This window comes from Ascaphus truei, chromosome 7, assembly GCF_040206685.1.
Source record: "Ascaphus truei isolate aAscTru1 chromosome 7, aAscTru1.hap1, whole genome shotgun sequence".
Taxonomy (NCBI): Eukaryota; Metazoa; Chordata; class Amphibia; order Anura; family Ascaphidae; genus Ascaphus; species Ascaphus truei.
The window spans coordinates 23,349,583-23,375,766 of NC_134489.1; the positions used below are offsets into that span (position 1 = coordinate 23,349,583).

A 26,184-nucleotide genomic window follows, 5' to 3' on the forward strand; every position below is an offset into this window, starting at 1 on the left:
AAACCCCACCATACCCCCACTAAACCACACACCAAACCCCACCATACCCCCACACCAAACCCCACCATACCACCACTACACCACACACCAAACCCCACCGTACCCCCACTACATCACACACCAAACCCCACTACACACCAAACCCCACCATACCCCCACTACACCACACACCAAACCACCATACCCCCACTACACCACACACCAAACCCCACCATACCCCCACTACATCACACACTAAACCCCACCATACCCCCACTACACCACACACCAAACCTCACCATACCCCCACTACACCACACACAAAACCACCATACCCCCACTACACCACACACCAAACCCCACCATACCACCACTACACCACACACCAAACCTCACCATACCCCCACTACACCACACACCAAACCACCATACCCCCACTACATCACACACTAAACCCCACCATACCCCCACTACACCACACACCAAACCTCACCATACCCCCACTACACCACACACCAAACCCCACCATACCCCACTACACCACACACCAAACCCCACCATACCACCACTACACCACACACCAAACCTCACCATACCCCCACTACACCACACACCAAACCCCACCATATCACCACTACATCACACACCAATCCCCACCATACTCCCACTACATCACACACCAAACCCCATCATACCCCCACTACACCACACCGTACCCCCACTGCACCACACCAAACCCCACCATACCCCCACTACATCACACACCACACCCCACCGTACCCCCACTACATCACACATCAATCCCCCAATACACAATACCACCTTACTGCACAATACCCTATCATTTCACTGTCTCCTTCTACTACACCACATCTTCTCCCACTACACCACACCACTTCCACCCATAACACTGCATCTTCTCCCACTACATCACACCTCCTCCCACTACAATGTTTCTCCTCTCACTTCCCCTCACCTCCTTCCTCCTATACAGAGCCTCTTCCCACTACTTCATGCCTCCTCCACTACCCCACACCTCGCCCACTATAGAGTACCTCCTCCAACTACACCCTCACCTACTACACAGTGTCACCTCCTACTACACAGCACCTTCTCCCATTACACAGCACCTTCTCCCATTACACAGCACCTTCTCCCATTAGACAGCACCTTCTCCCGTTACACAGCACCTTCTCCCACTACACAGGACATTCTCCCACTACACAGCACCTTCTCCCATTACACAGGACCTTCTCCCATTACACAGGACCTTCTCCCACTACACAGCACCTTCTCCCATTACACAGCACCTTCTCCCATTACACAGCACCTTCTCCCACTACACAGCACATTCTCCCATTACACAGCACCTTCTCCCACTACACAGGACCTTCTCCCATTACACAGCACCTTCTCCCATTACACAGCACCTTCTCCCATTACACAGCACCTTCTCCCATTACACAGCACCTTCTCCCACTACACAGGACCTTCTCCCATTACACAGGACCTTCTCCCATTACACAGGACCTTCTCCCACTACACAGCACCTTCTCCCATTACACAGCACCTTCTCCCATTACACAGCACCTTCTCCCATTACACAGCACCTTCTCCCATTACACAGCACCTTCTCCCATTACACAGCACCTTCTCCCATTACACAGGACCTTCTCCCACTACACAGCACCTTCTCCCACTACACAGCACCTTCTCCCACTACACAGCACCTTCTCCCATTACACAGCACCTTCTCCCATTACACAGCACCTTCTCCCACTACACAGAACCTTCTCCCACTACACAGCACCTTCTCCCATTACACAGCACCTTCTCCCATTACACAGCACCTTCTCCCATTACACAGCACCTTCTCCCATTACACAGCACCTTCTCCCATTACACAGCACCTTCTCCCATTACACAGGACCTTCTCCCACTACACAGCACCTTCTCCCATTACACAGCACCTTCTCCCATTACACAGGACCTTCTCCCATTACACAGCACCTTCTCCCATTACACAGGACCTTCTCCCATTACACAGGACCTTCTCCCATTACACAGCACCTTCTCCCATTACACAGGACCTTCTCCCATTACACAGGACCTTCTCCCATTACACAGGACCTTCTCCCATTACACAGGACCTTCTCACACTACACAGCACCTTCTCCCATTACACAGCACCTTCTCCCATTACACATGACCTTCTCCCGTTACACAGGACCTTCTCCCGTTACACAGCACCTTCTCACATTAAACAGGACCTTTTCCCATTACACAGGACCTTCTCCCATTACACAGGACCTTCTCCCATTACACAGCACCTTCTCCCATTACACATGACCTTCTCCCGTTACACAGGACCTTCTCCCGTTACACAGGACCTTCTCCCATTACACAGCACCTTCTCCCACTACACAGCATCTTCTCCCATTACACAGCTCCTTCTCCCATTACACAGGACCTTCTCCCATTACACAGGACCTTCTCCCACTACACAGCACCTTCTCCCACTACACAGCACCTTCTCCCATTACACAGCACCTTCTCCCATTACACGGGACCTTCTCCCATTACACAGGACCTTCTCCCACTACACAGCACCTTCTCCCATTACACAGGACCTTCTCCCATTACACAGGACCTTCTCCCATTACACAGGACCTTCTCCCATTACACAGGACCTTCTCCCATTACACAGGACCTTCTCCCATTACACAGGACCTTCTCCCACTACACAGCACCATCTCCCACTACACAGCACCTTCTCCCACTACACAGCACCTTCTCCCATTACACAGGACCTTCTCCCATGACACAGCATCTTCTCCCATTACACAGCTCCTTCTCCCATTACACAGGACCTTCTCCCATTACACAGGACCTTCTCCCACTACACAGCACCTTCTCCCACTACACAGCACCTTCTCCCACTACACAGCACCTTCTCCCATTACACAGGACCTTCTCCCATTACACAGCACCTTCTCCCATTACACGGCACCTTCTCCCATTACACAGGACCTTCTCCCATTACACAGCACCTTCTCCCACTACACAGCACCTTCTCCCATTACACAGGACCTTCTCCCATTACACAGCACCTTCTCCCATTACACAGGACCTTCTCCCATTACACAGGACCTTCTCCCATTACACAGGACCTTCTCCCACTACACAGCACCTTCTCCCATTACACAGGACCTTCTCCCATTACACAGGACCTTCTCCCATTACACAGCACCTTCTCCCATTACACAGCACCTTCTCCCATTACACAGCACCTTCTCCCACTACACAGCACCTTCTCCCACTACACAGGACCTTCTCCCACTACACAGGACCTTCTCCCATTACACAGCACCTTCTCCCATTACTGTAAGGAATCCGCTCCTCGGTTTGCTGTTTGCCTTACCTTGCAGACAAGTGCAGTCCTGGAACACTTCCCCTGATATTTACTGCAGCCTGGATTCACTCACCAAAGCAATACTGCCACACGCCCCTTCTGCCATTGGGTCTCTGACCTTTAAGTACTGCTTTCCCACAATGCTCCCTGCCGAGCATAGTCCTTCCTGGATGTCTCTGTGTTCTGCCATAAGCCTTGTCTTGTCTGTCTCCTTGGTTCCTGAGACCGGCTGCTAGTGTCACGCAGCGGTCTGTTCCTGTGCTGAAGCAGAGTACTCTCCTTGTTACTTCAGCTCCTTGTTTCCTGTGACCGGCTGCTATATTCATGCAGCGGTCTGTTCCTGGTTTCCTGCACTGAAGCGGAGGTTTCCCTGTGTATCTTCAGCTTCCTGGTTCCTTGGGCCTACTCTTTCCCTAATCTAGAGAGGCCGTGTCCTGGTTCCTGCGCTGAGACGGAGGATTCCCCAGCCCGCTCAGGACTCTTGCGCTGAAGCACTGGTTTACCAGTGCAGCTAGGCGGTGTGCTACTCTGGTCTGTCTACCACCTCCTGAGACCAGTACCATGGGCCATGGTCACCGCACGCGCAGAGGCCACTCCCACGCTGCTAAGCTGAAGCGGGGCTCTCCTGACTACCTGTTGCCGAACTCCTGCTTGAACAACGTTTACCCTGATGTCTCCAGTCCTGACCCTGGCGTGTCCACCGACGATGCTGTCTTCTCCTATCCTGATCCTGCTACGTACGACTACGAACTGCACAATCCGGATCAGCCTGCGCGGTCTAAGGTCGGTGCTTTTACAACCCCACCTCAGCCACGCGGTCCGACCCAGGTTTGTGGCGAGCACAGTCGTGACAATTACACAGGACGTTCTCCCATTACACAGCACCTTCTCCCATTACACAGGACCTTCTCCCATTACACAGGACCTTCTCCCATTACACAGGACCTTCTCCCATTACACAGGACCTTCTCCCATTACACAGGACCTTCTCCCATTACACAGCACCTTCTCCCATTACACAGGACCTTCTACCACTACACAGCACCTTCTCCCATTACACAGCACCTTCTCCCATTACACAGCACCTTCTCCCATTACACAGCACCTTCTCCCATTACACAGGACCTTCTCCCATTACACAGCACCTTCTCCCATTACACATGACCTTCTCCCATTACACAGGACCTTCTCCCATTACACAGCACCTTCTCCCATTACACAGCACCTTCTCCCATTACACAGGACCTTCTCCCACTACACAGCACCTTCTCCCATTACACAGCACCTTCTCCCATTACACAGCACCTTCTCCCATTACACAGCACCTTCTCCCATTACACAGGACCTTCTACCACTACACAGCACCTTCTCCCATTACACAGGACCTTATAACACTACACAGCACCTTCTCCCATTACACAGGACCTTCTCCCATTACACAGGACCTTCTCCCATTACACAGCACCTTCTCCCATTACACAGCACCTTCTCCCATTACACAGCACCTTCTCCCATTACACAGCACCTTCTCCCATTACACAGGACCTTCTCCCATTACACAGGACCTTCTCCCATTACACAGGACCTTCTCCCATTACACAGGACCTTCTCCCATTACACAGGACCTTCTCCCATTACACAGCACCTTCTCCCATTACACAGCACCTTCTCCCATTACACAGCACCTTCTCCCATTACACAGCACCTTCTCCCATTACACAGGACCTTCTCCCATTACACATCACCTTCTCCCATTACACAGGACCTTCTCCCATTACACAGCACCTTCTCCCATTACACAGGACCTTCTCCCATTACACAGCACCTTCTCCCATTACACAACACCTCCCATTACACAGCACCTTCTCCCATTACACAGCACCTTCTCCCATTACACAGCACCTTCTCCCATTACACAGCACCTTCTCCCATTACACAGCACCTTCTCCCATTACACAGGACCTTCTCCCATTACACAGCACCTTCTCCCATTACACAGCACCTTCTCCCATTACACAGCACCTTCTCCCATTACACAGCACCTTCTCCCATTACACAGGACCTTCTCCCATTACACAGGACCTTCTCCCATTACACAACACCTCCCATTACACAGCACCTTCTCCCATTACACAGCACCTTCTCCCATTACACAGGACCTTCTCCCATTACACAACACCTCCCATTACACAGCACCTTCTCCCATTACACAGCACCTTCTCCCATTACACAACACCTCCCATTACACAGGACCTTCTTCCATTACAAACACACTTCCTCCCACTACACCGCGCCTCCTCTCACTACACCTCACCTCCTCCCATAATACCGCACTTCCTCCCGCTATACCGTGCCTCCTCTCGCTACACCGCGCCTCCTCTCGCTACACCGCGCCTCCTCTCGCTACACCGAGCCTCCTCTCGCTACACCGCGCCTCCTCTCGCTACACCGCGCCTCCTCTCGCTACACCGCGCCTCCTCTCGCTACACAGCGCCTCCTCTCACTACACCGCGCCTCCTCTCACTACACTGTGCCTCCTCTCACTACACAGCGCCTCCTCTCACTACACCGTGCCTCCTCCCACTACACTGTGCCTCCTCCCACTACACAACACCTCCTCCCTCTACACCATGCCTCCTGAAATTACACTGCACCTCCCACTACACAGCGCCTCCTGCCTCTACACAACACCTCTTCCCACTACACAGCACCTCCCCCCACTACACTTACACCACGCCTCCTGCCACTACACAGTGCCTCCTCCCACTACATAGTGCCTCCTCCCACTACACAGCACCTCCTCCCACTACACAGCACCACCTCCCACTACACTGTGCCACCACCCACTGCACAGCACCTCCCACTGCACAGCACCTCCTCTCATTACAAAGCACCTCCTCATTACATAGCGCCTCCTCCCACTGCACAGCACCTCTCCCACTGCACTGCACCTCCTCTCACTACACAGTGTCTCCTCCCACTGCACCGCACCTCTCCCACTGCACCTCCTCTCACTACACAGCACCTCCTTCCACTACACTGTGCCTTCTCCCACTGCACTGCACCTCCTCCCACTACACTGCACCTCCTCCCTCTTTACAGTGCCTCCTCCCTATGCACAGCATCTCCTCCCACTGCACAGTGCCTCCTCCTACTGCACTGTGTCTCCTCTCACTACACTGTGCCTCCTCCCACTGCACTCTCTATTGGAAGCCACAAATCTCCCTGCTGGCTGGATTACCCTTGATACCCTGACATACAAAACTTTGTGTCAGCTGTGAGTGTCCATACAGTACCTTCTCAGGACGCTCCTCTCTCTAAATGCTCAGTGGTCACCGCACAAGACCACAAAGGGGCAGGATAGGGGAGGCTGGCACTGCAGCTGGCGCCCCCATGGTGAGGACGGGCTGCACATGGGGCGATGGGTTTGTTTTCCGCTGCTTCTCAGAGGGGGATATTGGGGGCATCGTGATGTTGTTCAGAGAATCTTTAGAAATTGTGAATGACCTAATCCTGATCCAGGGACAGGAGATGAGATGGAGCTGCCAGAACAGTGGTATGTGATATATATATATATATACTTATCTATCATCTATCCATCGATCATCCATCTATCCATCGATCATCCATCTATCGATCCATCTATCCATCAATCGTCTATCTATTTATTTGTGGTGCTGCAAGCAGGACCCGTGGACAATATTAGAAAACCACACCAGATTTATCCTAGAGAACTCCCATCGTTTTCACGTAGATTGGTTTCTGCCCCAAATAATCTGTGATTGGTGACCCCCTGCGGGTGCCTTGGGGGTAGCTCAGCACGGGGACTTCAGGGGATCTCTTTACATGAGAAGTTTACACCATTCTACACCTGAGGGATTTTTGTGAAGCAAGAAGAATAGCCGCCCAGAGAGAATACAACACTCAGACCCTTATAATACGTATCTTGTGCAACTCCTTCTGTAGCTCAACATAACCCACCCCGACCCCCAAATAGCACGCAGATGCAAACAGTAGCTTGATACTGACTTGTGATGGACAATGGAAATATTACCTCAATCTGACAACAGATATAGTTTTATTGTTTGATACCAAGTTGTGTGTGTGTGTGTGTGTGTGTGTGTGTGTGTGTGGTCGCCACTGGCGTAAGTTAAACTTTAGTTTTAAGCGATGTCGCAGGCGAAAAGGCCAGTGACATCACCAAGGAGGAGGGCAGCGCTCTGTGATTGGTTTAGAGACAGACACATGTGGCGACTGTCTCTAAAAAAATAAAATGTAACCGGCTGCAACATTTTGGGTCGCTCCGTCGCGCTTACTATAAGCGCATGCGACGGATTCAATTTATTTGTTTTGGAGTGACGTCGCGTCTCAGTCGCCAGGCACTATAAGCGCAGCCTTAGACAGGTAGGCAACCCCGCCTCTCACCATTATCACCCAGCACTTTCACTGCAGCAAGGGATTCTGGGAAATGACATGCAAATGAGCACACAATGCCACATTTTGTTTCAAAACCATATGACATGGTCCCCTATAAGCTTAAGCTTGCTGCATTTCACAGCTTTGGAGCACAGCCTGGGTTAAGATGCATAGCCAGTAAACCCACCCACAGACAGTTTCGACCTTAATGGGTCTCCTAAGTGTGGGGTTGGTTATACTGGCTATGCAAAAATGAAGCTTAGGATAGGTTTCACCACACTTAGTAAAGTTATGGTGGGTAAAGAAAGGAGGGTTTTTGGGTTTTTGTCACCTTTTTACGCACCATAACAACTAAGTATTATATATATATATATATATATATATATATATATATATACGCAATGTAGGGTATATAGTTATGTATTGTTCACAATGAACTGTTTATATACAATGCAGGAATGGGCATCATGCAAAACGCTTCAGCACAAGCTTTGTGTTGGCTGCATGTGACCCCCAGTCCCTTGGCACAGTTATCACGCCCCCATCACACACTGCCCTATAAATACACAGCAGGTAGCAGGGCTGTGTGAGTGGGGAGTGTGTGCAGCCTGGTCCCCCGATGGACAGTGTGAGGAGCAGAGTTATGCATAAGCTGCAGGTCCTTCAGGAATGCACAGCACAGGGGCCGCAGGGGGGCACAGCGGGGCCAGGGGACATATTCCTCGCTGCGCTGGAGACTGGGGACCTGGACCTCGTCCAGCTGCTGGGGGCCAGACACGCAAACACCGTGTTCGAGGTCCGGGGGCAGGAGATGGGGTATCAGGCACAGACCAGTGCTAGGTTCGGCCTGGCAGGTACTTGGAGTATTGTTGGAGTGGAAGTGCCTTATGTGTGTCTGAAGAGGGGTGTGGGGGGTGGAAGGAGGGTAGTGCCGAAATAACAGAGTGAGTGATTGGCAGTGACAGAGCTGTGAGTGAGGGGCTCAGAACAGGAATAGCAGAGAGCTGTCAGGGCAGGAGGGAGATGCAGTGACAGGGCAGGAGGGAGATGCAGTGACAGAGCAGTGCGTGTGTTTGGGGGGCTCGGGGCTGGAATAGCAGAGGAGACTGTGTCAGGGCGGGAGGGAGATGTAGTGACAGAGCAGTGTGTGTGTGTTTGGGGGGCTCGGGGCTGGATCAGCACAGGGCGCTGTGTCAGGGCGGGAGGGAGATGCAGTGACAGAGCGGTGTGTGTGTTTGGGGGGCTCAGCGCTGGATCAGCACAGGGCGCTGTGTCAGGGTGGGAGGGAGATGCAGTGACAGAGCAGTGTGTGTGTTTGGGGGGCTCAGCGCTGGATCAGTACAGGGCGCTGTGTCAGGGCAGGAGGGAGATGTAGTGACAGAGCAGTGTGTGTGTTTGGGGGGCTCAGCGCTGGATCAGCACAGGGCGCTGTGTCAGGGTGGGAGGGAGATGTAGTGACAGAGCAGTGTGTGTGTGTGTTTGGGGGGCTCAGCGCTGGATCAGCACAGGGCGCTGTGTCAGGGTGGGAGGGAGATGTAGTGACAGAGCGGTGTGTGTGTGTGTTTGGGGGGCTCAGCGCTGGATCAGCACAGGGCGCTGTGTCAGGGTGGGAGGGAGATGTAGTGACAGAGCAGTGTGTGTGTGTGTTTGGGGGGCTCAGCGCTGGATCAGCACAGGGCGCTGTGTCAGGGTGGGAGGGAGATGTAGTGACAGAGCGGTGTGTGTTTGGGGGGCTCAGCGCTGGATCAGCACAGGGCGCTGTGTCAGGGTGGGAGGGAGATGTAGTGACAGAGCGGTGTGTGTGTTTGGGGGGCTCGGGGCTGGATCAGCACAGGGCGCTGTGTCAGGGTGGGAGGGAGATGTAGTGACAGAGCGGTGTGTGTGTGTGTTTGGGGGGCTCGGGGCTGGATCAGCACAGGGCGCTGTGTCAGGGTGGGAGGGAGATGTAGTGACAGAGCGGTGTGTGTGTGTGTTTGGGGGGCTCAGCGCTGGATCAGCACAGGGCGCTGTGTCAAGGTGGGAGGGAGATGTAGTGACAGAGCAGTGTGTGTGTGTGTTTGGGGTGCTCGGGGCTGGATCAGCACAGGGCGCTGGATGAATGATGAGATAAGATGGGATATTTATAGTGTAACAATATAATCTCGTGTGACTAGTGTAGCATTAGGATAACATTGCGTTGTGTGTACTCTGCAGTCTCTCTGTAAATCTGGCCTTGTCACCCTGCCCACAGCTTCAAACTACTACTGCTCCCCCAGACTGTCTCTCAGACCTCACTGTCTCTCTTTCCCTTTCATACTGTCTCACGGCTCTCTTTCTCTCTAGCAGATAAAGGGGGTCATTCTATAAATACGTTAAAGCCGCCGTACCGGACATTTTCCAGTGAAAATTCAACTCAATAGTCATTTTTGTCTGAAAACATCCGCTTTTATTAGAATTCCGCTTAAAGGCCCTGATTTACTAAGCAGTGCTAGCCCGTGAGACACCTTACAGTCCGTTATGTCTCTTCCCTCTTTTTCTTCTCTCTCTCTCTCTCTCTCTCTCTCTCCCTCTCCCTCTCTCTCTCGTTCTCTCAGTCTGTCTGTCTCTCTCCCCACAGGTCTGTGGACCCTGGAGTACACGCAGGAGCTCACCTCCCCCCTGTGCATCACATGTGCCCGGGGGCACACAGAGTGTGTGCGTTACCTCCTGCATCGACGTGCAGACCCCCGCGCTGCCCCCGGGGGGCGCTCTCCCCTGCACGAGGCCTGTGCTGGGGGGCACGGGGACTGCGTCCAACTGCTCCTGGAACACGGTGCCAACCCCAACCAGCTGAGCACTGACGGGGTCACACCCCTGCACCTCTGTGACACCCGCAGCTCATTACGGTACAGGCACAGTATAGGGTGTCATTAAAAAGCAGTGGTACTCTGCACATAAAATCCCACTTTGCTGACTGCTCTGCTCATTATCTGCCACGGAATTACATTTGAATTTTCTGCTCATCCACTTTCATAGATAACTCCCCCCTCTCTCCCGCAGCGTCCCCCCTCTCTCCCGCAGCGTCCCCCCTCTCTCCAGCAGGGTGTCCCCCCCTCTCTCCCGCAGCGTCCCCCCTCTCTCCTGCACCGTCCCCCCTCTCTCCTGCAGGGTCATCCCCCCCTCTCTCCCACAGCGTCCTCCTCTCCCCCCTCTCTACTGCAGCGTCCCCCACTCTCCCCCTCTCTCCCGCAGCGTCCCCCCCTCTCTCCCGCAGCATCCCCCCTCTCTCCCGAAGCGTCCCCCCTCTCTCCAGTAGCGTCCCCCCCTTTCTCCCCTCTCTCCCGCAGCATCCTCCCTCTCTCCCGCAGCGTCCCCCCTCTCTCCCGCAGGGTCCCCCCCTCTCTCCTGCAGGGTCCCCCCCGCTCTCCTGCAGGGTCCCCCCCTCTCTCCCGCAGCATCCCCCCTCTCTCCCGAAGCGTCCCCCCTCTCCAGTAGCGTCCCCCCCCTTTCTCCCCTCTCTCCCGCAGCATCCTCCCTCTCTCCCGCAGCGTCCCCCCTCTCTCCCGCAGGGTCCCCCCCTCTCTCCTGCAGGGTCCCCCCCTTTCTCCCGCAGGGTCCCCCCCTCTCTCCTGCAGGGTCCCCCCCGCTCTCCTGCAGGGTCCCCCCCGCTCTCCTGCAGGGTCCCCCCCTCTCTCCTGCAGGGTCCCCCCTCTCTCCCGCAGTCTCCTCTCTCTCCCGCAGCGTCCCCTCTCTCCCGCAGCGTCCCCCCTCTCTCCCGCAGCGTCCCCCCTCTCTCCCGCAGCGTCCCCCCTCTCCCGCACTTATATTAGCGGTGGGAATGGGGTACACAGGCACTTATATTAGCGGTTGGAACGGGGTACAGGCACTTATATTAGCGGTGGGAACGGGGTACAGGCACTTATATTAGCGGTGGGATTGGGGTACAGGCACTTATATTAGCGGTGGGAATGGGGTGCCGGCACTTATATTAGCGGTGGGAATGGGGTACAGGCACTTATATTAGCGGTGGGAATGGGGTACAGGCACTTATATTAGCGGTGGGAATGGGGTACAGGCACTTATATTAGCGGTGGGAACGGGGTACACCGGCACTTATATTAGCGGTGGGAACGGGGTACACCGGCACTTATATTAGCGGTGGGAATGGGGTACAGGCCCTTATATTAGCGGTGGGAATGGGGTACAGGCCCTTATATTAGCGGTGGGAATGGGGTGCCGGCACTTATATTAGCGGTGGGAATGGGGTACAGGCACTTATATTAGCGGTGGGAATGGGGTACAGGCACTTATATTAGCGGTGGGAATGGGGTACAGGCACTTATATTAGCGATGGGAATGGGGTACAGGCACTTATATTAGCGGTGGGAATGGGGTACAGGCACTTATATTAGCGGTGGGAATGGGGTGCCGGCACTTATATTAACGGTGGGAATGGGGTACAGGCACTTATATTAGCGGTGGGAATGGGGTACAGGCACTTATATTAGCGGTGGGAATGGGGTACAGGCACTTATATTAGCGGTGGGAATGGGGTACAGGCACTTATATTAGCGGTGGGAATGGGGTACAGGCACTTATATTAGCGGTGGGAATGGGGTACAGGCACTTATATTAGCGGTGGGAATGGGGTACAGGCACTTATATTAGCGGTGGGAATGGGGTACAGGCACTTATATTAGCGGTGGGAATGGGGTACAGGCACTTATATTAGCGGTGGGAATGGGGTACAGGCACATATATTAGCGGTGGGAATGGGGTACAGGCACTTATATTAGCGGTGGGAATGGGGTACAGGCACTTATATTAGCGGTGGGAATGGGGTACAGGCACTTATATTAGCGGTGGGAATGGGGTACAGGCACTTATATTAGCGGTGGGAATGGGGTACAGGCACTTATATTAGCGGTGGGAATGGGGTACAGGCACTTATATTAGCGGTGGGAACGGGGTACACCGGCACTTATATTAACGGTGGGAATGGGGTACAGGCACATATATTAGCGGTGGGAATGGGGTACAGGCACTTATATTAACGGTGGGAATGGGGTACAGGCACTTATATTAGCGGTGGGAATGGGGTACAGGCACTTATATTAGCGGTGGGAATGGGGTACAGGCACTTATATTAGCGGTGGGAATGGGGTACAGGCACTTATATTAGCGGTGGGAATGGGGTACAGGCACTTATATTAGCGGTGGGAATGGGGTACAGGCACTTATATTAGCGGTGGGAATGGGGTACAGGCACTTATATTAGCGGTGGGAATGGGGTACAGGCACTTATATTAGCGGTGGGAACGGGGTACACCGGCACTTATATTAGCGGTGGGAATGGGGTACAGGCACTTATATTAGCGGTGGGATTGGGGTACAGGCACTTATATTAGCGGTGGGAACGGGGTACAGGCACTTATATTAGCGGTGGGAATGGGGTACAGGCCCTTATATTAGCGGTGGGAATGGGGTACAGGCCCTTATATTAGCGGTGGGAATGGGGTACAGGCACTTATATTAGCGGTGGGAATGGGGTACAGGCACTTATATTAGCGGTGGGAATGGGGTACAGGCCCTTATATTAGCGGTGGGATTGGGGTACAGGCCCTTATATTAGCGGTGGGATTGGGGTACAGGCACTTATATTAGCGGTGGGAATGGGGTACAGGCACTTATATTAGCGGTGGGAATGGGGTACAGGCCCTTATATTAGCGGTGGGAATGGGGTACAGGCCCTTATATTAGCGGTGGGAATGGGGTACAGGCACTTATATTAGCGGTGGGAATGGGGTACAGGCACTTATATTAGCGGTGGGAATGGGGTACAGGCACTTATATTAGCGGTGGGAATGGGGTACAGGCACTTATATTAGCGGTGGGAATTGGGTACAGGCACTTATATTAGCGGTGGGAATGGGGTACAGGCACTTATATTAGCGGTGGGAATGGGGTACAGGCCCTTATATTAGCGGTGGGAATGGGGTACAGGCCCTTATATTAGCGGTGGGAATGGGGTACAGGCACTTATATTAGCGGTGGGAATGGGGTGCCGGCACTTATATTAGCGGTGGGAACGGGGTACAGGCACATATATTAGCGGTGGGAACGGGGTACAGGCACTTATATTAGCGGTGGGAATGGGGTACAGGCACTTATATTAGCGGTGGGAATGGGGTGCCGGCATTTATTTTAGCGGTGGGAATGGGGTACAGGCACTTATATTAGCGGTGGGAATGGGGTACAGGCACTTATATTAGCGGTGGGAACGGGGTACATGCACTTATATTAGCGGTGGGAATGGGGTACAGGCACTTATATTAGCGGTGGGAACGGGGTACAGGCACTTATATTAGCGGTGGGAATGGGGTACAGGCACTTATATTAGCGATGGGAATGGGGTACAGGCACTTATATTAGCGGTGGGAATGGGGTACAGGCACTTATATTAGCGGTGGGAATGGGGTACAGGCACTTATATTAGCGGTGGGAATGGGGTGCCGGCACTTATATTAGCGGTGGGAATGGGGTGCCGGCACTTATATTAGCGGTGGGAATGGGGTACAGGCACTTATATTAGTGGTGGGAATGGGGTACAGGCACTTATATTAGCGGTGGGAATGGGGTACAGGCACTTATATTAACGGTGGGAATGGGGTACCGGCACTTATATTAGCGGTGGGAATGGGGTACAGGCACTTATATTAACGGTGGGAATGGGGTACCGGCACTTATATTAGCGGTGGGAATGGGGTACAGGCACTTATATTAGCGGTGGGAATGGGGTACAGGCACTTATATTAGCGGTGGGAATGGGGTACAGGCACTTATATTAGCGGTGGGAATGGGGTACAGGCACTTATATTAGCGGTGGGAATGGGGTACAGGCACTTATATTAGCGGTGGGAATGGGGTACAGGCACTTATATTAGCGATGGGAATGGGGTACACAGGCACTTATATTAGCGGTGGGAATGGGGTACACAGGCACTTATATTAGCGGTGGGAATGGGGTACACAGGCACTTATATTAGCGGTGGGAATGGGGTACAGGCACATATATTAGCGGTGGGAATGGGGTACACAGGCACTTATATTAGCGGTGGGAATGGGGTACAGGCACTTATATTAGCGGTGGGAATGGGGTACAGGCACTTATATTAGCGGTGGGAATGGGGTACAGGCACTTATATTAGCGGTGGGAATGGGGTACAGGCCCTTATATTAGCGGTGGGAATGGGGTACAGGCACTTATATTAGCGGTGGGAATGGGGTACAGGCACTTATATTAGCGGTGGGAATGGGGTACAGGCACTTATATTAGCGGTGGGAATGGGGTACAGGCACTTATATTAGCGGTGGGAATGGGGTACAGGCACTTATATTAGCGGTGGGAATGGGGTACAGGCACTTATATTAGCGATGGGAATGGGGTACACAGGCACTTATATTAGCGGTGGGAATGGGGTACACAGGCACTTATATTAGCGGTGGGAATGGGGTACACAGGCACTTATATTAGCGGTGGGAATGGGGTGCCGGCACTTATATTAGCGGTGGGAATGGGGTACTGGCATTTATATTAGCGGTGGGAATGGGGTACAGGCACTTATATTAGCGGTGGGAATGGGGTACAGGCACTTATATTAGCGGTGGGAATGGGGTACAGGCACTTATATTAGCGGTGGGAATGGGGTACAGGCACTTATATTAGCGGTGGGAATGGGGTACAGGCACTTATATTAGCGGTGGGAATGGGGTACAGGCACTTATATTAGCGGTGGGAATGGGGTACAGGCCCTTATATTAGCGGTGGGAATGGGGTACAGGCACTTATATTAGCGGTGGGAATGGGGTACAGGCACTTATATTATAGCGGTGGGAATGGGGTACAGGCACTTATATTAGCGGTGGGAATGGGGTACAGGCACTTATATTAGCGGTGGGAATGGGGTACAGGCACTTATATTAGAGGTGGGAATGGGGTACAGGCACTTATATTAGCGGTGGGAATGGGGTACAGGCACTTATATTAGCGGTGGGAATGGGGTACAGGCACTTATATTAGCGGTGGGAATGGGGTACAGGCACTTATATTAGCGGTGGGAATGGGGTACAGGCACTTATATTAGCGGTGGGAATGGGGTACAGGCACTTATATTAGCGGTGGGAATGGGGTACAGGCACTTATATTAGCGGTGGGAATGGGGTACAGGCACTTATATTAGCGGTGGGAATGGGGTACAGGCACTTATATTAGCGGTGGGAATGGGGTACAGGCACTTATATTAGCGGTGGGAATGGGGTACAGGCACTTATATTAGCGGTGGGAATGGGGTACAGGCACTTATATTAGCGGTGGGAATGGGGTACAGGCACTTATATTAGCTGGTGGGAATGGGGTACAGGCACTTATATTATCGGTGGGAATGGGGTACAGGCACTTATATTAGCGGTGGGAATGGGGTACAGGCACTTATATTAGCGGTGGGAATGGGGTACAGGCACTTATATTAGCGGTGGGAACGGGGTACAGGCACTTATATTAGCGGTGGGAATGGGGTACAGGCACTTATATTAGCGGTGGGAATGGGGTACAGGCACTTATATTAGCGGTGGGAATGGGGTACAGGCACTTATATTAGCGGTGGGAATGGGGTACACGGCACTTATATTAGCGGTGGGAACGGGGTACAGGCACTTATATTAACGGTGGGAATGGGGTACAGGCACTTATATTAGCGGTGGGAACGGGGTACAGGCCCTTATATTAGCGGTGGGAATGGGGTACAGGCACTTATATTAGCGGTGGGAATCGGGTACAGGCACTTATATTAGCGGTGGGAACGGGGTACACCGGCACTTATATTAGCGGTGGGAACGGGGTACAGGCACTTATATTAGCGGTGGGAATGGGGTACAGGCACTTATATTAGCGGTGGGAATGGGGTACAGGCCCTTATATTAGCGGTGGGAATGGGGTACAGGCCCTTATATTAGCGGTGGGAATGGGGTACAGGCACTTATATTAGCGGTGGGAACGGGGTGCCGGCACTTATATTAGCGGTGGGAACGGGGTACAGGCACATATATTAGCGGTGGGAACGGGGTACAGGCACTTATATTAGCGGTGGGAATGGGGTACAGGCACTTATATTAGCGGTGGGAATGGGGTGCCGGCATTTATTTTAGCGGTGGGAATGGGGTACAGGCACTTATATTAGCGGTGGGAATGGGGTACAGGCACTTATATTAGCGGTGGGAACGGGGTACATGCACTTATATTAGCGGTGGGAATGGGGTACAGGCACTTATATTAGCGGTGGGAACGGGGTACAGGCACTTATATTAGCGGTGGGAATGGGGTACAGGCACTTATATTAGCGATGGGAATGGGGTACAGGCACTTATATTAGCGGTGGGAATGGGGTACAGGCACTTATATTAGCGGTGGGAATGGGGTACAGGCACTTATATTAGCGGTGGGAATGGGGTGCCGGCACTTATATTAGCGGTGGGAATGGGGTGCCGGCACTTATATTAGCGGTGGGAATGGGGTACAGGCACTTATATTAGTGGTGGGAATGGGGTACAGGCACTTATATTAGCGGTGGGAATGGGGTACAGGCACTTATATTAACGGTGGGAATGGGGTACCGGCACTTATATTAGCGGTGGGAATGGGGTACAGGCACTTATATTAACGGTGGGAATGGGGTACCGGCACTTATATTAGCGGTGGGAATGGGGTACAGGCACTTATATTAGCGGTGGGAATGGGGTACAGGCACTTATATTAGCGGTGGGAATGGGGTACAGGCACTTATATTAGCGGTGGGAATGGGGTACAGGCACTTATATTAGCGGTGGGAATGGGGTACAGGCACTTATATTAGCGGTGGGAATGGGGTACAGGCACTTATATTAGCGATGGGAATGGGGTACACAGGCACTTATATTAGCGGTGGGAATGGGGTACACAGGCACTTATATTAGCGGTGGGAATGGGGTACACAGGCACTTATATTAGCGGTGGGAATGGGGTACAGGCACATATATTAGCGGTGGGAATGGGGTACACAGGCACTTATATTAGCGGTGGGAATGGGGTACAGGCACTTATATTAGCGGTGGGAATGGGGTACAGGCACTTATATTAGCGGTGGGAATGGGGTACAGGCACTTATATTAGCGGTGGGAATGGGGTACAGGCCCTTATATTAGCGGTGGGAATGGGGTACAGGCACTTATATTAGCGGTGGGAATGGGGTACAGGCACTTATATTAGCGGTGGGAATGGGGTACAGGCACTTATATTAGCGGTGGGAATGGGGTACAGGCACTTATATTAGCGGTGGGAATGGGGTACAGGCACTTATATTAGCGGTGGGAATGGGGTACAGGCACTTATATTAGCGATGGGAATGGGGTACACAGGCACTTATATTAGCGGTGGGAATGGGGTACACAGGCACTTATATTAGCGGTGGGAATGGGGTACACAGGCACTTATATTAGCGGTGGGAATGGGGTGCCGGCACTTATATTAGCGGTGGGAATGGGGTACTGGCATTTATATTAGCGGTGGGAATGGGGTACAGGCACTTATATTAGCGGTGGGAATGGGGTACAGGCACTTATATTAGCGGTGGGAATGGGGTACAGGCACTTATATTAGCGGTGGGAATGGGGTACAGGCACTTATATTAGCGGTGGGAATGGGGTACAGGCACTTATATTAGCGGTGGGAATGGGTACAGGCACTTATATTAGCGGTGGGAATGGGGTACAGGCCCTTATATTAGCGGTGGAATGGGGTACAGGCACATATATTAGCGGTGGGAATGGGGTACAGGCACTTATATTAGCGGTGGGAATGGGGTACAGGCACTTATATTAGCGGTGGGAATGGGGTACAGGCACTTATATTAGAGGTGGGAATGGGGTACAGGCCCTTATATTAGCGGTGGGAATGGGGTACAGGCACTTATATTAGCGGTGGGAATGGGGTACAGGCACTTATATTAGCGGTGGGAATGGGGTACAGGCCCTTATATTAGCGGTGGAATGGGGTACAGGCACTTATATTAGCGGTGGGAATGGGGTACAGGCACTTATATTAGCGGTGGGAATGGGTACAGGCACTTATATTAGCGGTGGGAATGGGGTACAGGCACTTATATTAGCGGTGGGAATGGGGTACAGGCACTTATATTAGCGATGGGAATGGGGTACAGGCACTTATATTAGCGGTGGGAATGGGGTACAGGCACTTATATTAGCGTGGGAATGGGTACAGGCACTTATATTAGCGGTGGGAATGGGGTACAGGCACTTATATTAGCGATGGGAATGGGGTGCCGGCACTTATATTAGTGGTGGGAATGGGGTACAGGCACTTATATTAACGGTGGGAATGGGGTACAGGCACTTATATTAGCGATGGGAATGGGGTACAGGCACTTATATTAGTGGTGGGAATGGGGTACAGGCACTTATATTAGCGGTGGGAACGGGGTACAGGCCCTTATATTAGCGGTGGGAATGGGGTACAGGCACTTATATTAGCGGTGGGAATGGGGTACAGGCACTTATATTAGCGGTGGGAATGGGGTACAGGCACTTATATTAGCGGTGGGAATGGGGTACACCGGCACTTATATTAGCGGTGGGAACGGGGTACAGGCACTTATATTAACGGTGGGAATGGGGTACAGGCACTTATATTAGCGGTGGGAACGGGGTACAGGCCCTTATATTAGCGGTGGGAATGGGGTACAGGCACTTATATTAGCGGTGGGAATGGGGTACAGGCACTTATATTAGCGGTGGGAATGGGGTACAGGCACTTATATTAGCGGTGGGAATGGGGTACAGGCACTTATATTAGCGGTGGGAATGGGGTACAGGCACTTATATTAGCGGTGGGAATGGGGTACAGGCCCTTATATTAGCGGTGGGAATAGGGTACAGGCCCTTATATTAGCGGTGGGAATCGGGTACAGGCACTTATATTAGCGGTGGGAATGGGGTACACCGGCACTTATATTAGCGGTGGGAACGGGGTACAGGCACTTATATTAGCGGTGGGAATGGGGTACAGGCACTTATATTAGCGGTGGGAATGGGGTACAGGCACTTATATTAACGGTGGGAATGGGGTACCGGCACTTATATTAGCGGTGGGAATGGGGTGCCGGCACTTATATTAGCGGTGGGAATGGGTACAGGCACTTATATTAGCGGTGGGAATGGGGTACAGGCACTTATATTAGCGGTGGGAATGGGGTACAGGCACTTATATTAGCGGTGGGAATGGGGTACACCGGCACTTATATTAGCGGTGGGAACGGGGTACAGGCACTTATATTAACGGTGGGAATGGGGTACCGGCACTTATATTAGCGGTGGGAATGGGGTACAGGCACTTATATTAGCGGTGGGAATGGGGTACAGGCCCTTATATTAGCGGTGGGAATGGGGTACAGGCACTTATATTAGCGGTGGGAATGGGGTACAGGCACTTATATTAGCGGTGGGAATGGGGTACAGGCACTTATATTAGCGGTGGGAATGGGTACAGGCACTTATATTAGAGGTGGGAATGGGGTACAGGCCCTTATATTAGCGGTGGGAATGGGGTACAGGCACTTATATTAGCAGTGGGAATGGGGTACAGGCACTTATATTAGCGGTGGGAATGGGGTACAGGCCCTTATATTAGCGGTGGGAATGGGGTACAGGCACTTATATTAGCGTGGGAATGGGGTACAGGCACTTATATTAGCGGTGGGAATGGGGTACAGGCACTTATATTAGCGGTGGGAATGGGGTACAGGCACTTATATTAGCGGTGGGAATGGGGTACAGGCACTTATATTAGCGATGGGAATGGGGTACAGGCACTTATATTAGCGGTGGGAATGGGGTACAGGCACTTATATTAGCGGTGGGAATGGGGTACAGGCACTTATATTAGCGGTGGGAATGGGTACAGGCACTTATATTAGCGATGGGAATGGGGTGCCGGCACTTATATTAGTGGTGGGAATGGGTACAGGCACTTATATTAACGGTGGGAATGGGGTACAGGCACTTATATTAGCGATGGGAATGGGGTACAGGCACTTATATTAGTGGTGGGAATGGGGTACAGGCACTTATATTAGCGGTGGGAACGGGGTACAGGCCCTTATATTAGCGGTGGGAATGGGTACAGGCACTTATATTAGCGGTGGAATGGGGTACAGGCACTTATATTAGCGGTGGGAATGGGGTACAGGCACTTATATTAGCGGTGGGAATGGGGTACACCGGCACTTATATTAGCGGTGGGAACGGGGTACAGGCACTTATATTAACGGTGGGAATGGGGTACAGGCACTTATATTAGCGGTGGGAACGGGGTACAGGCCCTTATATTAGCGGTGGGAATGGGGTACAGGCACTTATATTAGCGGTGGGAATCGGGTACAGGCACTTATATTAGCGGTGGGAACGGGGTACACCGGCACTTATATTAGCGGTGGGAACGGGGTACAGGCACTTATATTAGCGGTGGGAATGGGGTACAGGCACTTATATTAGCGGTGGGAATGGGGTACAGGCCCTTATATTAGCGGTGGGAATGGGGTACAGGCCCTTATATTAGCGGTGGGAATGGGGTACAGGCACTTATATTAGCGGTGGGAACGGGGTGCCGGCACTTATATTAGCGGTGGGAACGGGGTACAGGCACATATATTAGCGGTGGGAACGGGGTACAGGCACTTATATTAGCGGTGGGAATGGGGTACAGGCACTTATATTAGCGGTGGGAATGGGGTGCCGGCATTTATTTTAGCGGTGGGAATGGGGTACAGGCACTTATATTAGCGGTGGGAATGGGGTACAGGCACTTATATTAGCGGTGGGAACGGGGTACATGCACTTATATTAGCGGTGGGAATGGGTACAGGCACTTATATTAGCGGTGGGAACGGGGTACAGGCACTTATATTAGCGGTGGGAATGGGGTACAGGCACTTATATTAGCGATGGGAATGGGGTACAGGCACTTATATTAGCGGTGGGAATGGGGTACAGGCACTTATATTAGCGGTGGGAATGGGGTACAGGCACTTATATTAGCGGTGGGAATGGGGTGCCGGCACTTATATTAGCGGTGGGAATGGGGTGCCGGCACTTATATTAGCGGTGGGAATGGGGTACAGGCACTTATATTAGTGGTGGGAATGGGGTACAGGCACTTATATTAGCGGTGGGAATGGGGTACAGGCACTTATATTAACGGTGGGAATGGGGTACCGGCACTTATATTAGCGGTGGGAATGGGGTACAGGCACTTATATTAACGGTGGGAATGGGGTACCGGCACTTATATTAGCGGTGGGAATGGGGTACAGGCACTTATATTAGCGGTGGGAATGGGGTACAGGCACTTATATTAGCGGTGGGAATGGGGTACAGGCACTTATATTAGCGGTGGGAATGGGGTACAGGCACTTATATTAGCGGTGGGAATGGGGTACAGGCACTTATATTAGCGGTGGGAATGGGGTACAGGCACTTATATTAGCGATGGGAATGGGGTACACAGGCACTTATATTAGCGGTGGGAATGGGGTACACAGGCACTTATATTAGCGGTGGGAATGGGGTACACAGGCACTTATATTAGCGGTGGGAATGGGGTACAGGCACATATATTAGCGGTGGGAATGGGGTACACAGGCACTTATATTAGCGGTGGGAATGGGGTACAGGCACTTATATTAGCGGTGGGAATGGGGTACAGGCACTTATATTAGCGGTGGGAATGGGGTACAGGCACTTATATTAGCGGTGGGAATGGGGTACAGGCCCTTATATTAGCGGTGGGAATGGGTACAGGCACTTATATTAGCGGTGGGAATGGGGTACAGGCACTTATATTAGCGGTGGGAATGGGGTACAGGCACTTATATTAGCGGTGGAATGGGGTACAGGCACTTATATTAGCGGTGGGAATGGGGTACAGGCACTTATATTAGCGGTGGGAATGGGGTACAGGCACTTATATTAGCGATGGGAATGGGGTACACAGGCACTTATATTAGCGGTGGGAATGGGGTACACAGGCACTTATATTAGCGGTGGGAATGGGGTACACAGGCACTTATATTAGCGGTGGGAATGGGGTGCCGGCACTTATATTAGCGGTGGGAATGGGGTACTGGCATTTATATTAGCGGTGGGAATGGGGTACAGGCACTTATATTAGCGGTGGGAATGGGGTACAGGCACTTATATTAGCGGTGGGAATGGGGTACAGGCACTTATATTAGCGGTGGGAATGGGGTACAGGCACTTATATTAGCGGTGGGAATGGGGTACAGGCACTTATATTAGCGGTGGGAATGGGGTACAGGCACTTATATTAGCGGTGGAATGGGGTACAGGCCCTTATATTAGCGGTGGGAATGGGGTACAGGCACATATATTAGCGGTGGGAATGGGGTACAGGCACTTATATTAGCGGTGGGAATGGGGTACAGGCACTTATATTAGCGGTGGGAATGGGGTACAGGCACTTATATTAGAGGTGGGAATGGGGTACAGGCCCTTATATTAGCGGTGGGAATGGGGTACAGGCACTTATATTAGCAGTGGAATGGGGTACAGGCACTTATATTAGCGGTGGGAATGGGGTACAGGCCCTTATATTAGCGGTGGGAATGGGGTACAGGCACTTATATTAGCGGTGGGAATGGGGTACAGGCACTTATATTAGCGGTGGGAATGGGGTACAGGCACTTATATTAGCGGTGGGAATGGGGTACAGGCACTTATATTAGCGGTGGGAATGGGGTACAGGCACTTATATTAGCGATGGGAATGGGTACAGGCACTTATATTAGCGGTGGGAATGGGGTACAGGCACTTATATTAGCGGTGGGAATGGGGTACAGGCACTTATATTAGCGGTGGGAATGGGGTACAGGCACTTATATTAGCGATGGGAATGGGGTGCCGGCACTTATATTAGTGGTGGGAATGGGGTACAGGCACTTATATTAACGGTGGGAATGGGGTACAGGCACTTATATTAGCGATGGGAATGGGGTACAGGCACTTATATTAGTGGTGGGAATGGGGTACAGGCACTTATATTAGCGGTGGGAACGGGGTACAGGCCCTTATATTAGCGGTGGGAATGGGTACAGGCACTTATATTAGCGGTGGAATGGGGTACAGGCACTTATATTAGCGGTGGGAATGGGGTACAGGCACTTATATTAGCGGTGGGAATGGGGTACACCGGCACTTATATTAGCGGTGGGAACGGGGTACAGGCACTTATATTAACGGTGGGAATGGGGTACAGGCACTTATATTAGCGGTGGGAACGGGGTACAGGCCCTTATATTAGCGGTGGGAATGGGGTACAGGCACTTATATTAGCGGTGGGAATGGGGTACAGGCACTTATATTAGCGGTGGGAATGGGGTACAGGCACTTATATTAGCGGTGGGAATGGGGTACAGGCACTTATATTAGCGGTGGGAATGGGGTACAGGCCCTTATATTAGCGGTGGGAATAGGGTACAGGCCCTTATATTAGCGGTGGGAATCGGGTACAGGCACTTATATTAGCGGTGGGAACGGGGTACACCGCACTTATATTAGCGGTGGGAACGGGGTACAGGCACTTATATTAGCGGTGGGAATGGGGTACAGGCACTTATATTAGCGGTGGGAATGGGGTACAGGCACTTATATTAACGGTGGGAATGGGGTACCGGCACTTATATTAGCGGTGGGAATGGGGTGCCGGCACTTATATTAGCGGTGGGAATGGGGTACAGGCACTTATATTAGCGGTGGGAATGGGGTACAGGCACTTATATTAGCGGTGGGAATGGGGTACAGGCACTTATATTAGCGGTGGGAATGGGGTACACCGGCACTTATATTAGCGGTGGGAACGGGGTACAGGCACTTATATTAACGGTGGGAATGGGGTACCGGCACTTATATTAGCGGTGGGAATGGGGTACAGGCACTTATATTAACGGTGGGAATGGGGTACCGGCACTTATATTAGCGTGGGAATGGGGGGGAATGGGGTACAGGCACTTATATTAGCGGTGGGAATGGGGTACAGGCACTTATATTAGCGGTGGGAATGGGGTACAGGCACTTATATTAGCGGTGGGAATGGGGTACAGGCACTTATATTAGCGGTGGGAATGGGGTACACAGGCACTTATATTAGCGGTGGGAATGGGGTACAGGCACTTATATTAGCGATGGGAATGGGGTACACAGGCACTTATATTAGCGGTGGGAATGGGGTACACAGGCACTTATATTAGCGGTGGGAATGGGGTACACAGGCACTTATATTAGCGGTGGGAATGGGGTACACAGGCACTTATATTAGCGGTGGGAATGGGGTACAGACACTTATATTAGCGGTGGGAATGGGGTACAGGCACTTATATTAGCGGTGGGAATGGGGTACAGGCCCTTATATTAGCGGTGGGAATGGGGTACAGGCACTTATATTAGCGGTGGGAATGGGGTACAGGCACTTATATTAGCGGTGGGAATGGGGTACAGGCACTTATATTAGCGGTGGGAATGGGGTACAGGCACTTATATTAGCGGTGGGAATGGGGTACAGGCACTTATATTAGCGGTGGGAATGGGGTACAGGCACTTATATTAGCGATGGGAATGGGGTACACAGGCACTTATATTAGCGGTGGGAATGGGGTACACAGGCACTTATATTAGCGGTGGGAATGGGGTACACAGGCACTTATATTAGCGGTGGGAATGGGGTGCCGGCACTTATATTAGCGGTGGGAATGGGGTACCGGCATTTATATTAGCGGTGGGAATGGGGTACAGGCACTTATATTAGCGGTGGGAATGGGGTACAGGCACTTATATTAGCGGTGGGAATGGGGTACAGGCACTTATATTAGCGGTGGGAATGGGGTACAGGCACTTATATTAGCGGTGGGAATGGGGTACAGGCACTTATATTAGCGGTGGGAATGGGGTACAGGCACTTATATTAGCGGTGGGAATGGGGTACAGGCCCTTATATTAGCGGTGGGAATGGGGTACAGGCCCTTATATTAGCGGTGGGAATGGGGTACAGGCACTTATATTAGCGGTGGGAATGGGGTACAGGCACTTATATTAGCGGTGGGAATGGGGTACAGGCACTTATATTAGCGGTGGGAATGGGGTACAGGCCCTTATATTAGCGGTGGGAATAGGGTACAGGCCCTTATATTAGCGGTGGGAATCGGGTACAGGCACTTATATTAGCGGTGGGAATGGGGTACAGGCACTTATATTAGCGGTGGGAATGGGGTACAGGCCCTTATATTAGCGGTGGGAATGGGGTA

General features: G+C 52.1%; 1 protein-coding gene across 1 annotated transcript in view; it reads left to right on the plus strand.

Annotated features, from left to right (window-relative positions):
- The first annotated feature begins 8,405 nt into the window (after positions 1–8,405).
- The window catches only part of ASB18 (ankyrin repeat and SOCS box containing 18), a 35,659-nt gene continuing 17,880 nt past the window's right edge, over positions 8,406–26,184 (plus strand). The window contains 2 exon segments of the mRNA XM_075609974.1: positions 8,406–8,661; positions 10,404–10,691. Coding sequence (XP_075466089.1) covers positions 8,427–8,661; positions 10,404–10,691 — 523 coding nt within the window. The 5' untranslated portion in view covers positions 8,406–8,426.